General features: G+C 40.4%; 1 protein-coding gene across 2 annotated transcripts in view; it reads right to left on the bottom strand.

Annotated features, from left to right (window-relative positions):
- PACS1 (phosphofurin acidic cluster sorting protein 1) overlaps positions 1 to 17,929 on the bottom strand; it is a 140,213-nt gene that overhangs the window by 36,033 nt on the left and 86,251 nt on the right. For both annotated transcript variants that reach the window (XM_059147941.1, XM_059147950.1), the window contains exon 2: positions 3,463 to 3,550. In XM_059147941.1, the coding sequence (XP_059003924.1) occupies positions 3,463 to 3,550 (88 nt within the window). The remainder of the gene's footprint in view (positions 1 to 3,462; positions 3,551 to 17,929) is intronic.

Genomic DNA, 17,929 nt, shown 5'->3' with positions numbered 1-17,929 from the left:
AGCCTCTCTTTTTAAAAATTAATTAATTGGTTAATTAATTTAGTTTTATTAACATATAATGTATTTTTGCCTCAGAGGTACAGGTTTGTGTGAAAGCCTGCTTTCCTTCCTCTCTCTCTGCCTGCCTCTCTGCCTACTTGTGATCTTTGTCTGTCAAATAAATTAAAAAAAAAAAAAAAAGAAAAAGAAAAATTGGGAAATCTGAATAGCCTTTCTTTTTTTTTTTTTAAAGATTTTATTTACTTATTTATTTGACAGAGAGACAGTGAGAGAGGAAACACAAGCAGGGCGAGTGAGAGAGGGAGAAGCAGGCTTCCCGATCAGCAGGGAGCCTGATGTGGGCCTTGATCCCAGGACCCTGGGATCATGACCTGAGCCAAAGGCAGATGCTTAATGACTGAGCTACCCAGGTGCCCATGAATAAAGTTTTTAATTTAATTAATAATATTGAACCAATGTAATTTCTTAGTTTTGATACATGTACCATGGCTAAGAAAGATGTTAACATTGGGAAAAGCTGGGCAAAGGGAATACAGGAACTCTATGTACTATCCCTGCATCTCCTGCAAATTTAAAATTATCTCAAAATAAAATGTTAAAAATAAAAATCCAATCTATTGGTCTATTTTGTTCTTTGAATGGATCTTTTACCTAGCATGATTTTGTAACATCATGCATTCGTCATTTGGAAAACACTGAGTCACTGAGTTAGGCCAATGCTTCAAATGTTATATACTTTTTATTATATAATTTAAAAAATTGTTATCATTACTATCACCACTGATCTCTTCAGAAAAGTCCTTAAAAAATGGGAAGCTGTGAAGCTTATAATGACAAACACATTTTACAAAATTCTAATTTTCACTTGAAAGATCAAATTTTATTTGTCATTGGCCAAAAATATGTCTCAGTTGTTTCCCTTGAAGTGATAGGTTCACTTTGCTCATTTTCAAGAAAATACATTCCAAGTAGCTGAGTCTGAATAACTTGTTTGTTTATGAGGTCTGCTTTCACTTAAAAATGGTGTTCCAGGGGCGCCTGGGTGGCTCAGTGCGTTGGGCCACTGCCTTCGGCTCAGGTCATGATCTTAGGGTCCTGGGATCGAGTCCCGCATCGGGCTCTCTGCTCGGCAGGGAGCCTGCTTCCTCCTCTCTCTCTCTCTCTGCCTGCCTCTCTGCCTACTTGTGATCTCTCTCTGTCAGGTAAATAAATGAGATCTTTAAAAAAAAAATTTAAAAAAAAAAAAAATGGTGTTCCATTAAAAAAGCAGTTTGTTTGTTTGTTTATCTATTTATTTATTTGAGAGAGTGCCTGCACATGAGAAGGTGGGGCGGGAGAGAGAGAATCTTAATTAAGCAGGCTCCCTGTCCAGTGCAGAGCCTTGGCGCAGGCCTCCATCTCATGACCCAAGATCATGACCTGAGCCGAAATTAAGAGTCAGACAATTAAATGACTGGCCATCCACATGCGCCCCAAAGCAGCTATTTTACTTCACAACTGAATTGCAGAAGTATTGGTTCAAGACAAGAGCATACTTCCCAATGAAGCAGAAGTGCTTTATGCATGTTTGGGGCACCTAGGAGGCTCAGCTGGTTAAGTGTCCAACTCTTGATTTCAACTCATGATCTCATGAGTTGATCATGATCTCAGGGTTATGAGATCAACCCCTGCGTCAGGCTCCACAATCAGCAGAAAGTCCACTTGAGAGTTGCTCTCCCTCTGTCCCCAACCCCCAACCCGTCCCCATGCACTTTCTCTCAAATAAATAAATACATCTTAAAAAAGGGCTTTGTGCATGTTTCCCTCTGTTTTATCCTCTCACTGCTGTAATCCCTGTGTGTAGAGCAATGCTTTGCATATAATAGATGCTCAATAAAAATGTATTAAATGAATGAAAAAATGAATAAACGAGTCACTGGATAAACGAATGTGATAACATCTGTAATTACTTCCAGCTGCCTGGAAGTAAAGCAATAAAAAATTAAGGATATTTATAGTTTTGGGGTATAATTTTAAATTTTACAGAATGTTAAATATTTAATCAGGAAAAAAAGGAAATTATTTCTTTTGGCAAAGGCATTTGACTGCGGGGATGGCAAAAGCAGTGGGGCACTTTCCAAACCATACCAACAGTGTTTGCATTGGAAAGCAACAGCTTTTAGCAAAGCAACAATTCCTGAAAACTGGAACCCGGCCCATGACCTAGAAATGGGTGCAAAAGCGGGACAGAAGCAAAGACATTGGAAGTCTCTACTTACACATCATTACCCCATACTTGCTTTCTCAACGTAGGGTGCCTGGGAATGTTTCACAGAACTGGGAGGTATTATGTACAAAGATGAACAGGGAGTCAGAATATAAAGTGAGACATGCAGATATTCATAAGGAGTAATTAAAATGCCTTAAGTTCTGAGGGCGAAATTAAGATCTTGTATTTGTCTCAGAAAGAGAGCTGAGGACCTCAGGGCATTGTACACGCACTGTGAGTGCTATAGACGTGGAGTCCGGTGAAGCCAGTATTGGAACAATACACCGCTGCACCACAGCTGTCTAGCTAATACGATCTGCTGGCTGGTAGGGCGTTACCATACAGTTCACTATTTTCAATGAATAAGAATTCACTAAATATACCACTCGTCAGTTGAGGAATCCAGTCATTATTTAACAACTCCAGAATCTCAGTGAGCTCTAGGGAGTCATCACTAGAAAGGACTTAGCAGTTAAGGAAGGCCTCATCGTGGAGTTTGATGACTATATATAAATTACTTGCTCTTTAGTTTCTAGTACCACTTCTGCCACCTGGCAATTAGCTGGCAACAGGTAAATTCCTTAACATTCCCACAGTACAGTTCTCCCTTCTTTTCTGAACTTCAGGAATGCTTAAGAGTATGAATGTTTGTTAATATTTTGGGTCCCTTGAAGATACCAAGTAAGTATAAGCAGTTTTAATGGGTGGATTACCCAGAAGTTAAATTATTCCAGTAAATTTTTCATTGCCAAGTCAGAAACAATAATCTATAAATTTCTTCTACCTTATAGAAAACCTCCAAAGTGCTTCTTCAACCCATGCATTTCCTTGGACCCAGAAACCCCGAGAGTAACACTGAAACAGGCATTGGCCACCACAGCAATTTCTGAATCATTTATCATACACTTTAGCATCTGTATCACCTGATCGTCAGCCTAATCCTGTTCGATATGCAAGGCAGGAAGGACCAAGTTTTAAACTTTCAGATAAAGAAACTAAGGTTTAAAGAAACTGAGCGGTTTAACTAAGAGACAGAACTGGGACTCACTAGGTCTCATGAACTCAGTCATTTTACACTATTGTTTCTTGCTTGGCTGAGGAGGAAGGGAAGGAGGGAAGAGGCAGGCCCCCAGCAGTATTTCTGGAGTCCCAACAGCAGGCAAAAAGTTATCCAGCTTCCTTGGACCCTGAACAAACGATCTTGGTCAACTCACCTGTAGCTTCACAGCAATGACCACTGAGTTAAGGTCTTTGTCCATTTCTTTCAGCATGACAAGTTTCTTCAGGGTCAAGCTGAACAGCCTAGAAAAATTTTGAGAAAGACAATCCAGTCAAACATAAGGAACTTAGGAGAAAAGTGATAGATGATGTTAGGGAAACACTGTTTTACCTAAAGAAAGAATGTCAGATGCCAATCTGTGTCCGCCTTTAGTGAAAGAGCATCCTTCTATTTAATTCTGATACTTGAGAATTGTCAAAAGATACAATATTCCACGAACTGCTGTGGATATCCAATTATCTCAAGTTAAACTTACACACTTTTCTACTTCTGATACATGGGGAGCAATTTCTGCAGGGAGAAGGGTAGGTATACCAAGGGCAGGTATGGATGTGTGAGGAGGTCGGAAGGATTAAGAAACTTGACCAAGATCACACAAAAGAGGCCGAGCCAAGATGCAAATTTACGCCTGTCTTAGCCCAGAACCCAATTTAAGTTACTACAAGGTACTTTGTTAGAAAGTTAGAAGAAATTATTTTAATTACAAGTAAATATTTTCAACATATATTTCAATACAACAGAAAAGCTCCAAGGAAATAAGATACATTTCTCCTTAAACCCACACTCACACGCAGTTGACTGTAACAGTCCAAGACGGTTCTGAGGTAACGATGCCCGAGTCTGGCAAGATGTTCTGACTGGAGGTGTTACAATTCATAAGAGGCTGCGGTAGATTCCGATCCTACGTTTTGTTGTTGCCCTATGTTTTATTGGTTGAGTATTTCTTATGCAGTTAAAATACAGAATCCAAGGTCTAGACAGAAGGGTCCTTTCCCTGATCACACTCCTGTTTTAAGAATTCCAAGTGCTGGTGAAGATGTGGCATAACCTGAAGTCCCCCATGTGGCTGGTAAGAGTGTAAAATCATACAATTACTCAAGAAAACCATTTGGTAGTTTATTAGTAGACATTAATTATATTCCTATTCCCATGCCCAGCGACTCCCAAGAGAACCCAACAACAGAGTCTGAGATCATGAGCTGAGCTGAAGGTAGCTGCCTAACTGACTGAGCCACCCAGGTACCCCACTTCTAGCTGTTCTAGCATCCTATAAGGATAGAAAGAAGGAAAGTGAAGGCGAGGAGGGAAAAGCTGAGTTAGAAGGCAGCTGTCATCATGCCAGCAATAGACGACTAGTGGTTTAGAGGGTGGTAGAAGCATGGCAGCAGCAGAGGTGGTAAAAAATGGTTTGAATTTTGGATATATTACTGAAGATACACGTCAGCTCCTGGGTTTTTGGCCTGATCCTCTGGAAAGGTGGGGAAAACTCTGGGTAAAGCAGAGGAGGAGTTTAAGGTTAAGACTTCAATTTTGGACACTCTAAGTTTGTCTATTTGACTTCTCAGTAGACACGTTGAGTAGAGAGTTAGATATCAAGTTTGTCTCCAGACTGAAAATATCAATATGCAGGTGTGGCATACAAATGGAATTTAAAGTCACAAGGCTGCATGAGAGGATCCATAGAACGAGGACGTACACAAAGAGAAGAGAGGTTAAGCTCATGAATACGTCACCATTAAAGACAGAAGTGAAGGTGATGAACTAGCAAAGGTGATCAAGAAGGATCAACCAGGGAGGCAGGGGGAACACCGAGTAAATGTGATATTCTAGAAGCCAAGAGAGAATGGTTGGCTGGATCAAATGCTGCTGCGCGGTCAAGACAAAGACTGAGAAGAGATGACTGAATTTAGTCACATGGGCCTAAACAAGAGCAGTTCGACAGAAGAGTGAAGACGAAGGCCTAAATGGAATGAATTTGAGAGAGGATGGGAGGCAAGGCACTAGAGAGAGCAAATATAAAGACACAAATCTGTGGGACCCCCTGGGTGGCTCAGTCAGTTAACTGTCTTCCTTTGGCTCAGGTCATGATCCTGGGGTCCTGGGATCAAGTTTCACATAGGGTTCTTTGCTCAGCGGGGAGCCTGCTTCTCCCTCTGTCTGCTGCTCCCCCTGCTTATGCTCACTCTTTCTCACTCTGAAAAATATAAAATACAATCTTAAAAAAAAAAGGCACAAATCTGTTTCAACCCTAACTCCAACCCAATATCCCCAGTAGTAAACTTCTTGTCCAACAGAAAATACAGTACAAGCCACAGGTGTAACTTTCTTTCCGGTGGTCTGTAATTTTGCTATGTGCTAGGAAGAGGGTACGCAACTGATCAGACCCAGTACAAACCTGGGCACTAGGTCTCTAATGAGCTTCCCTGGTAACATTTCTTAGTTGTCACAATTCACTGTATATTGTGTGACTTCACTGGGAGAAAATTCTTGAAAGCTTACACCTGGTTTTGCCCATGTACCCTCTCTCTTCACTGACTTCACTTTTGTACCCCTCTAAGGAAATAAATCATAGCTGTGACTATGACTGTGTATTCTGAGTCTTGTGAGTCTTCTTAGGAATCATCGCACCCAGGGGTGGTCCTGTAGAACCCCAACACAGAGTGGGTGGGAAGGGATAATTACAAAAGGGTACTAATATTGGGGTGACGGATATGTTAATTTTCTTAACTGTGGTGATGGTTTCACAAGTATGTATTTATGTCAAAACTTGTCAAATTGTACACTTTAAATATGTGCAATTTATTGTATGTCAATACGGCAATAAAACTTTTTTAAAAAAATATTTTATTTGAGAGAGAGAGAGAGAATGCATACGGGCGTGAGACAGTATGGGCAGGGGAGAGGGGCAGAGGGAGAAAGAGAAGCAAACTCCCTGCTGAGCAAGAAGCCTGACACGGGGCTTGATCTCAGGATCCTGGGATCATGACCTGAGCTGAAAGAAGACTCTTAACCAACTGAGCCACCCAGATGCCCCTAAACTGTTTCTTCTTTAAATATTTTATTTATTTATTTGAGAGTGAGAGAAAGCATGACAGGGAAAGGGCCAGAGGGAGAAGCAGACTCCCTGTTAAGCAGGGAGCCTGACATGGGACTCAATCCCAGACTCCAGAGTCATGACCTAAACGGAAGGCAGTCATTTAGCCAACTGAGCCACCCAGGTGCCCTGTTTCTTCTTTTTAAAGAAGGTTCTACCCAGTGTCCTAGAGTCTGCTAATTGCCTATCCAGCATCTATTCCCCCCTTTCTACTTAGCAACACAGCACCAATTTTCAGCTGAGCATGTTGTTTCTTAACATAAAAGACCATGCTTTCCAGCTTCTTTTGCAGCTAGGTTAGAACACATGGCTAAATGTGGCCAGTGTAAGTGGACATACTAGGTAAGACTTGTGGGAAGATTATTTAAAGGGAGTCCATTCACCTGACAGATCCTTTTACCTTCTTTTGGTATGCAAGGCAGGCCGATGGCTTTAGCTCCTACAACGAACTTGGACCATGAGGAAACCTTGATAATTCAAGCCATGTGTCAGGAACATAAATTAGAAAGAGAGGAGTCAGGACCCTTGAGGACACCGCAGGAGCTACTGTATCAATTGTGGATTATTTAGCTCCAGAATTTTCATTTCTTTTTCTTTTTTTTTTTTTAAGATTTTATTTATTTATTTGACAGACAGAGATCACAAGTAGGCAGAAAGGCAGGCAGAGAGAGAGGAGGAAGCAAGCTCTCCGCTGAGCAAAGAGCCCAACGCGGGGCTCGATCCCAGGATTTTTCATTTCTTTAAGTGAGAAAGAAATAAACTCCATTTTACATAAGTATCTTCTTTTGAATTTCTTATTTATGCAGGTAAACTTATATTTTTAAAAGATTTTTAAATATTTATTTATTTTGACAGACAAAGACCACAAGTAGGCAGAGAGGCAGGCAGAGAAAGAGGGGAAAGCAGGCTCCCCACTGAGCAAAAAGCCCAATTCGGGGCCCGATCCCAGGACCCTGGGACCATGACCCCAGCCGAAGGCAGAGGGTTTAACCCACTGAGCCGCCCACATGCCCCATTATTTATGTAGGTAAACTTATTTTTAAGTGATATACTGCGAACAGATTCTCCAGGTGTTAGGGTTCATCCCCCAGCTCTAAAATACTTTTGAGAGAATCAGTTGCGTTATTCCCAAAGTTACTTTATCTATTTAAAGTTTGTTTATTTATTTTTTTGCAATCTTTACATCCAGTGTGGGGCTTGAACTCATGACCCCAAGACCAAGAGTCGCATGCTAGGTACACCTGGATGGCTCAGTCAGTTAGATGTCTGCCTACAGCTCAGGTCATGATCCCAGGGTCCTGGGATTGAGTCCCATGCTGGGACTGGGATTGGGCTCCTTGCTCACTGGGGAGCCTGCTTCTCCCCCTGCTTGTGCTCTCTCTCCCTCTCTCTGTAACAAATAAATAAAATCTAAAAAAAAAAAAAAAAAAAAAAAAAGTCACATGTTCTTCAGACCGTGTCAGCCAGATGCCCCCAAAAGTCCATTTTATTTTTTATTTATTTTTTTTTTTAAAGATTTATTTATTTATTTGACAGAGAGATCACAAGTAGGCAGAGAGGCAGGCGGAGAGAGAGAGAGAGGAGGAAGCAAGCTCCCTGCTGAGCAGAGAGCCCGATGCGGGACTCGATCCCAGGACCCTGAGATCATGACCTGAGCCGAAGGCAGCGGCTTAACCCACTGAGCCACCCAGGCACCCCAAAAGTCCATTTTAAAGGGTGATGCCTTATCAATAAATCCTAGCTTTCATCCTTATGGAAGGAAGGCAAGATATCTCAAAAGTTGAAAGAAAAAAAGATTCTTTTCATGATCCTTTGAAGAACCAAATTCCTAGACTTCGGCATTTCAGAAAGCTCACTAGGAATCTCTGTGATACAGCGGGTTGGAAGCCAGTTTCATGGTCCACCTTGGCAACACGTGAACTGGGTGAGGACTCTTCTGTACCTACCTCCCTATTGTCTCCTCATCTAGGGATGAGAAAAGAGGGCAGTTCTAGGTAAAGGTCTTTAACCAAAGGAGGTTTCAATGGAACGTGTGGCTGGGGTTCCCCAAGAATCCACCTCTGGTATGTCAGTGAAAGGCCAGACAGAGAAAGATGCACCTCTGTGTGCTAGAACTCGAAGAAGTCAACAGTCTGCTTCTCATAATGTGTATCATAAAGATTGTTGGAATCCAATGGATTTATAAAGGAGGATCCCAAGTTATTCAGCCCCAAAATAATCTTCCCTTCTGCAAAGGCACTTTGAAAATATACTGGTAATCAGACTCATTTATTGTCATTTTTTAAGACTCCATTTGGAAACGCTAGTGAAGTCTAGCATTAATAAAACAATGAAACATCAAATCAAGGTCCCCTGATTACTCAAAGTGTTTCTTCCTTCTTCATCTTGGTCTTTTCCTGATTCCACCCCTGTCTTTCCTTGCTGGGCAAACTTTGGTGACCTTTGTGTCTCAATTTTCTCAGATAAAATGAAGACAATGACCGTGCCTATTTAATAACATGTGCTACGGTTTAATTGAGAGAATGGAAAGCAAAACAGGGCCTGGCATATGGTGAGATGCTGTAACTGCTACACTTGCAACCGTCATCGTCATCATGATCATTCTTATTTGTTCACTGTTTAAGTCTGTGTTTGATCTCCTTTTTTGGGGAGACTGACTTTGTTCCAATAAAGGTAGTGATGCAACTGCCATTCTAAACAGGGAGGGAGCTCCTCCTGGCTTCTACTCTCATTCCCTGTGTCCCAGTCATTTCCTTTCCACTTGATACGCCCTCAAGCCCTTGAAGAGAACACCCTCGCTGCACTCATCAACAGTTCGGACCATCGGAGCTAACACTGATGGAGTCTATACCTGGCTTAAAGACTTTCTTTTTGCACAGCAAGATTTCCATCAACCACTTACTGTATATATCTTCACTGTACTTAGCTCTACACTAGAAGCTATAAGGTACTTAGAAAAATGAGGCATATTCTCTGCTTCTGAGCAGTTTATAATCTAGTTGAGAGGACAGGATTTAAGTATATCAAACAATTATCTAACAAATGTAATGGTGCATACAAAATTAAGTACTACATTACGTAAGAGAGCTTCTTCCTTAGCTCACAGCTTCAGTGAGGACATACCATTTGAGCCCAAGTAAATTCTCTCAAGAAATTTTCTTTAGATCCCAATTGACTGAATCTGAGAGAGTAAGACTGTCTACTTGATAAGTTAGTTGAGAGAGAATGATATAAAAATATAACAAGAATCTTTTGAAACCTTCTAAATTATTCTATTTTGTGCTTCACTATAAGATGAAGGAGAAACAGCTTTAAATGTCATCTACAAATGGTCCCCAACCTGTACTTCACAGCTGCTTCAAACTTATTCCATGCCAAGCAGAACTAGAGAGACTCGCCAAAAGAAAAAGTCATAGTCCACCCCTACTCCCCAAACTCCTTTCAACCAGGGTATCAATGAAGAGTAAAGTGGCCACATTTTGGACAGGAAAGATGGAAGAAAGGAGAAATGAAGATCCGGATGGAATAAAACACTGCACACTTGGCCTCTGAATCACACTGACAGTCCTTCTGGGACCAGAAGACAAGTGACCTGGATGTTTTTTGCTCCTACGAAGAAATGACTATGTTATATTAACAAATCAATTTTTCCCCCCTTTAGTTCTTTAATCACAACATAGGAAGAAGAAGCTCTACCTTCTCTCTGCAAAAGCATTTATCAGGACAAAGAGCAAATCAAAAGAAAAAAACTTAAGGAAAATTTTTCCTTTGTGAGAGTAATCTTCATTTTTACAATTGCTTCAGTTTTAACAGGGCACTTGTAGATGTCTGGATGAACTTCAGTGACAATAACACAAAAGGTAAATGTCTGAGCTGTGTAATTTTACTGCTTAAGAAGCTACTTGAATATGTAGACATTGAAGTTATAATTTTACATAAAATAGCATAGACTGTGAAACAATGAATTAAGGCAGTATTATTTTAAAATTAGTAAGTCAGGGCATCTGGGTGGCTTAGTTAGTTGATTGTCAGACTCTTGATTTTAGCTTAGGTTACGATCTCAGGGCTGTGAGACCGAGCCCTAGGCAGGTCTCTGTGCTGACATGGAGCCTGCTTGGGATTCTCTTTCTCCTTTTCCCTCTGACCCTTTCCCTGCACATGGGCACGAAAGCCCTTTCTCTCAACAAACAAACAAACAAACAAACAACATTAGTAATGAAAAGGCTTGTGAGATGTAGAGAGGAATGGATTTTACAATGACTGGGTAAAAGGAAAAAAGACTTCCTGGGATGCTTGGGTGGCTCAGCTGGTTGAGTGTCTGCCTTCAGCTCAGGTCATGATCCCAGCGTTGTGGGATCGAGTCCCACACTGGGCTCCTTGCTCAGTGGGGAGCCTGCTTTTGCCTCTGCCTGCTATTCTCCTTGCTTCTGCTTGCTCTCTCTCTGACAAATACATAAATAAAATCTTAAAAAAAGAAGGAAAAGCAAATAAAGGCTTCCTGTCCATAACTGTCTCACAAAGAAATCAGATGGAACTAGGCATTGTTCAGATGGGGAAACACAAGAGAATGAGAAAAAACTCAGACCCAAACAAAAAACATAACCTAGGAATAGGCTTTGGCATGTTTTATTCCCTAGCCATAGGATGTGACTTTCTGTGAAGCAGAGGTACGAAGTTTATAAGTAAATCCCTAATTTTCAGTTATTTAGCATACGTTTACTTTGGCACTATATAAAAATTATATATATATTTATTTATTATATATGTACACAATCTTGTTGATATGTGCAAGTATTAGTATTTGTATATATGTAATGTATATGTATATGCATACGTGTGTGTGTGTATATATGTACATATACACACACACATGCATATACATATACATTACATATATACAAACACCAATACTTGCACATATCAACAAGATTATAACATTTTCCCCCCTTCCTACAATTTCCTTAATGACAATCTTCTTGAGGGGAAAGGACTTTAAATATGGGGGAAGGTGGGGTCTCACTACTAAAACTACACACAGAAATTCTAATGTCTGCAGCTCCTTCAGTAATTTCGAACAGACTTACATGTGAGTTTATCATCTGTAAAACAGAACTAGTATGTGAACTAACAAGTGTGAAAAGTACCTATGCAAGAGCCTGGTGCATCATAAGTGTTGAGAAAGGCTGAGTGCCTTCCTTAACCTTTGCTCAAAAAAACCCTATGTACCATCAGCATCTGACACGTCTAGTCACTTAAATTATAGTCCTTCAATATGACAGCCCCTTAATCCATGTGTTTCAGGGATAGAGGCAGAAGAGGTGTGTGGGAAGAACAAAACAAAAACCCTCCAAATTTCGGTCCAGCCAAAAATAAGTGATCTGAGTCAGGGGCAAGAACCAATAAAATACATTAAAACAAAAATATATCTGAGGGAGACTCCCAAGACAAGCATGGTTGAATATTAGGGGATTGTTAATACATTTTATCACAATAATTTTGGAAAAAATGTAATTACCTTATGAGATACTAAAAAGGTGTTTGATAAATTCAACATACATTCCTAATTTTATTTATTTTTTTTAAAAGATTTCTTTATTTTAGAGAAAGTGTGAGTAAGAGAGCGTGTGTCAGGGGAAGGATAAAGGGAGAGCATCTTCAAGAGGACTCCCCACTGAGTGTGGAGCTGAGGCTGGATTTTATAGCTCATGAGATCATGATCTGAGTTGAAACCAAGAGTTCTGCTTTCAACCAACGGAGCCACCCAAGCGCCCCTATGTTCCTAATTTTAAAAAAGACCCTTGGGGGCACCTGGCTGACTCAGTCTTTAGAGCATGGGACTCTTGATCTCAGGGTTGTGAGTTCAAGTCCTATGCTGGGTGTAGAGATTCCTTAAAAACTTTTTAAATTTAAAAATTAATTTTAACATCAATAGAAAAATACTTCCTGAACATAAACTTAAAAAACATACTTTCCAGGGGCGCCTGGGTGGCTCAGTGGGTTAAAGCCTCTGCCTTCGGCTCAGGTCATGATCCCAGGGTCCTGGGATCGAGCCCCGCATTGGGCTCTCTGCTCTTCGGGGAGCCTGCTTCCTCTTCTCTGTGCCTGCCTCTCTGCCTACTTGTGATCTCTCTCTGTCAAATAAATAAATAAAATTTAAAAAAAAAAAAAACATACTTCCCATAAATAGCATCAGGAGTAAAGATGAGAGACCACAGTATTCCTTCTGAAGACAGGAGTGATACAAGGGCCTATCTCTGCTATTCCTGAAAGCTGGCTGAAATAATTAGAAATAACTGATACTGGGGCACCTGGGTGGCTTAGGCAGTTAAGCATCCCATTCTTGGTTTCAACTCAGTTCAAGATCTCAGGGTTGTGAGACCGAGCCCCACATTGGGCTCTGCACTCCATACAAAGTCTGCCTGAGATCCTCTCCCTCTGCCCATGCCCCCCAGCCCCCCCCACCATGCTCACTGTCTCTCTAAAATAAATAAATAAAATAAAATTTTTTTTAAGAAAGAAAGAAATGATATCAATGCTGAAAGGAGGACGAAGAACAATTGCCATTTGCAGATATATGACTGTATGAGAGCCCAAGAGAGTCAACCAAAAAACTAGTAGAATTATTATGAAAATATCAAAATAAATATACAGAAGTGTCCTTAATGCAAATAATAATCAATAATTAAATATAATTAAAAAGTAAGTAGAGATGAACACTGCAGTATTCAAGGGGGAAATGATTTTGTAATTAACTTCAAAATACTTCAGAAAGAATTATAATAATTGTTCAATCTAGGAGATGAATATACTTGGGGGTTCATTAGACCCTTCTCTCTACTTCTCTGTAGGTTTAAAAAATTTCATAGTAAAGAAAGAAAGAAAAGGAAAGGAAAGGAAAGGAAAGGAAAAAAAGAGACAGAGAGGGAGGGAGGGAAGGAAGGTGGAAAGGAAAGAGGAAGGAAGGGAGGAAGAAGACACATGCCAAGAAACTTTGGGGAAAAAAAGGGTAAAGGAAAAGGGCTTTATCCAATAGGATATTAACATGTATTCTAAAGCCCAAATAGTGAAAACATCGTGGTATTGGGAACAAAATAAACAAAGAGATCAACAGAAGGAACAAAGTCCAAAATTAGACCCAAGTATAAACAAAAATTTAATGTATGCAAGAAATAGATGAGTTACTCAACTAATAAATAGTACTGGAAAACTGGCTATTTGAATAAAAACATCGATGGCTCTCTATCTCACCCCTTACAGTACTGTATGCACAGATAAAATATATTTTAGAAATGAGGGGTAATTAAAGCCAGGAAATAAAAACTGACAGTTTACTAGCAAAGGACTCTCATCAATGTGTATTCTTTATCTACTGCTATGTAACAAAGCAAATGACTTAAGATAATACACATTTATTATCTCACAGTTTCTGTGTGTCAGAAATTCGGAAGCATCTGAGTTGGATGGTCCTGGCTCAGGGTTTCTCATGAGGCTGCAGTCAGGATGTTGGCCAGGGCTGCAATTCAGCTGGCCCACAGCTGCAGGATCTGCTTCCCAGGTGGCTCCTTACAAGTACTGGCAATTGACAGGTGGCCACAGTTCCTCTCCCGGGGCTGAGTCACAATCTCATGACACAGCAGCTGGCTTCCCCACACAGTGAATGTTCCAAGAAAGAGCAAGGCAAAAGGCGCAATGCATTTTATGACCCAGCCTCAGAAGTCACACTCCATCACTTCCCAAATGTCCTCCTGGTTTAGGTCAGCCCTATTCAGTGTGGGAGGGAACCACCGAAGAGTGTCGATCCCAGGAAGGGGAATCGCTGTGGGTGCCTTGGAAAGTGGTTTGAACATTAGTGCTACTTCTTAAGGATAACTGTAAAAATAAGAAAGTGGTCCTAAAAGATCAAGGAAAGGAAAAGAAATGGTAGACAAAGAAAATTGTAAAACTGTAGATAAATTAAGACAAACACGGCTAATATGAAACAAGAATGTCTATGCTTGATTTACAAACTATAAATATTACAGCATGGACATGACAGGAACTGACTCAAGTCAGAATTTTTTAAGTTCCCTGAATTGTTTCAGAGGGAAAAAATGGAAAACTAACATTAAACTCTCTCTTTTTAAAAAAGATTTATTTATCTGTTAGAGAGAGAGAGTGAGAGAGGGGAAACCAAGAGCCAGACCCTTAAGTGACTGCAGCACTGAGGTGACCCTAGAATATTTTCTTTAAAACTAAGAATATAGGGGTGCCTGGGTGGCTCCGTGGGTTAAAGCCTCTGCCTTCGGCTCAGGTCATGAACCCAGGGTCCTGGGATCGAACCCCACATCCGGCTCTCTGCTCAGCAGGGAGCCTGCTTTCCCCCTACCCCCCCCAACCCCAGCTGCTTCTCTACTTGTGATCTCTCTCTCTGTCAAATAAATAAAATCATTAAAAAAAAATTTAAAACCAAGAATATGACAAGGTATTCACATTCCCATTTCTATTCAAGGGTATACTGTTAGATGTTAGCTCAGTAAGAGAGGGGGAAAAAAAAAACAGAAACAAAAAACACATAAAAATGTAAGAATTAAAATGGAAGAAACAAAAGTCATTATTTGCAGGCTGATACATGATATTTGGGAAATCTGGAAGAATTCCCAGTAGGACTGATGAGAGTTTAACCAGGTTGCTAGATTTCCAAAAATCAACTGTATTTCTGAACACCAGAAACAAAGAAATAAGACACATTTTTAAAAAAAGATACTATACACAAAGTAACAACAACAACAACAACAAGACACCTGGGATAAAACAGCAATAGTAAGAGGTAACAACTACTGAGCATTTACTGTGTATCTCCAGGAAATAGAAACTCTAGTTAGCTTTGTTTTGCAGATGAGGAAATGAAGGCACAGAGAAGCTGATTTACCCAAGACCACACAGTTAGTCAGCAGCTAAAGGAGGATTTAAACCCAAGCAGTCTGGTTCCAGCACCTTTGGTCTTAACCACTACTTTAAACTGCCTTCCTTTGCAAGATACACAAGGCCTCATGGAGCTGTAGGATATGTTCTACATGCATAAGTGTTTTGAGACATTAAACAAATAAAAGAAATGCCATGCTCATGCATAAGGGAAATTCTAGCATCATGATCTTAATTCCCTTCCAAATTGATACACAAAATACAAGACAGATCAAAATTCCATCAGAATTTTCCATAGATGTTAATTCTAACATTTATAAGGAAGAAGGACAAAAAAACCCAAGACATTCTTCTTTTTTTTTCTTTTAAGATTTTATTTATTTATTTGACAGAGAGAAAGAGAGCACACAAGCAGGGTGGGTGGCAGAAAGGGAGAAGCAGGCTCCATACGGACTCAATGCCAGGATCCTGGGATCCTGACTTGAGCCAAAGGCATTCCAAACCAAGACATTCTTGAAGAAGAAAAACAAGGTGGGTAAATTAGCCTATCAGATATACAGAATTATCAAAAAGCAGTATTAGTTGAGGTAGTGTTAGCGAAATAATATAAAGGTCAAGGGAACAGACCAGGGTGCCTAGAAAAAATCCTATAATTATACAGAAACTTTATAATAAGAGCAGTATTTCAACAATTGGGAAAAGAATAACTATAGAAGGGGGAAATTGAATCCACACTTCACAGTATACATATGAAATAATCTCTAGGTGGATCGAATGTGAAATATAAAACTATATGAGAAATACAGGACATTATCTTTCATACTCTGAGGCAATGATGGATTTCTTTTTTTTTTTTTTAAGATTTTATTTATTTTATTTGACAGACAGAGATTACAAGTAGGCAGAGAGGCAGGCGGAGAGAGAGAGGAGGAAGCAGGCTCCCTGCTGAGCAGAGAGCCCGATGCGGGTCTCGATCCCAGGACCCTTAGATCATGACCTGAGCCGAAGGCAGAGGCTTAACCCACTGAGCCACCCAGGCGCCCAATGATGGATTTCTTAAACAAGACACTGAAAACAGGGCACCTGGGTGGCTCAGTGGGTTAAGCCTCTGCCTTCGGCTCAGGTCATGATCTCAGGGTCCTGGGATTGAGGCCCGCCATCAGGCTTTCTACTCAGCGGGGAGCCTGCTTCTCCCTTCCTCTGCCTCTCTGCCTACTTGTGATCTCTCTCTGCCAAATAAATAAATAAATAAAATCTTAAACACACACACACACACACACACTGAAAACACCGAGAAATATAACTCCATACTAAAATTAGGAATTCTTCTTCATCAGGAGCTATCATAAAGAGTTAAAACACCAGTCATGAACTCGGAGAAGACATCTGAAACTCATAATATTGACAAAGGGTCTAGAATATAAAGAATTATATTCAATAAGTAAAAGACTCACAAATAGAAATGTGGGCACAAAACATGAACAGATGTTTTATATTTCCAGAAGAGGAAACATTAATGGCTAATAAATACACAAAAATATGCTCAAACTCATTATGAATCAGGGAAATGCAAATTGAAATCAAAATATCATTTACACCCACAAAACTGGCAAAACTAAATGTGGGTGAAGATGTGGTGCATTGGGAGCTCATATGCCACTGGTGGGAGTTATGACTGGTACAATCACTTAGAAAACTACTAGGCATCATTTCATGAAGAACATGTGTAAAATCCGTGGTCAAGCACTTTCTCTCCTAGAGAAACTCTGACCCTTGTGTACCAGAAGACATACAAAAGCATTCAGAGCACTCATGGACCTATACAACCTTGGGTAAACTATTTCATCTTCCTACACCTCTGTTTTGTCATCAGCAAAATGAGGACTGTAATATCAACCTGACAGTTGTGAGGATTCATATATACAAAAGCCCTGAGAACAGTGCCTGACCCATAGTAAGTTCTCTATAAATTAGGTATTGCTTGTATTATGCTTACTCAGAACCCAAATGTACCCCGTGTGAAAGACCACGAAGATAAACTGGTGTGTACTTAAACAATCAAGGATTGGGGCGCCTGGGTGGCTCAGTCGTTAAGCGTCTGCCTCTGGCTCAGGTCATGCTCCCAGCTTCCTGGGATCGAGTCCCGCATCCGGCTCCTTGCACAGAGGAGAGCCTGCTTCTCCCTTTTCCATTTCGCCTACTTGTGTTTCCTCTCTCGCTGTGTCTCTCTGTCAAATAAATAAATAAATAAATAAATAAATAAAATCTTTTAAAAACAAACCAGGGGCGCCTGGGTGGCTCAATGGGTTAAGCCGCTGCCTTCGGCTCAGGTCATGATATCAGGGTCCTGGGATCAAGTCCCGCATCGGGCTCTCTGCTCAGCAGGGAGCCTGCTTCTCTCTCTCTCTCTCTGCCTGCCTCTCCATCTACTTGTGATTTCTCTCTGTCAAATAAATAAATAAAATCTTAAAAAAAAAAAAAAAATCAAGTGCTATCCAGCAGTGAAAATGAATGAACTAAGCTTCCACTTCAACATGCATTAATCTCAAAACACATCACTGACTGAGAAACAAGCTGCAGAAGAGCACATCTAGTACGACACTACGTCAAATCCAAAACCAAGCAA

Source organism: Mustela lutreola, chromosome 1 (genome assembly GCF_030435805.1).
Source record: "Mustela lutreola isolate mMusLut2 chromosome 1, mMusLut2.pri, whole genome shotgun sequence".
In the NCBI taxonomy this organism is placed as follows: Eukaryota; Metazoa; Chordata; class Mammalia; order Carnivora; family Mustelidae; genus Mustela; species Mustela lutreola.
The sequence above is the reverse complement of the archived record's forward strand: the minus strand, read 5'-3'. Positions and strand labels throughout refer to the sequence as shown.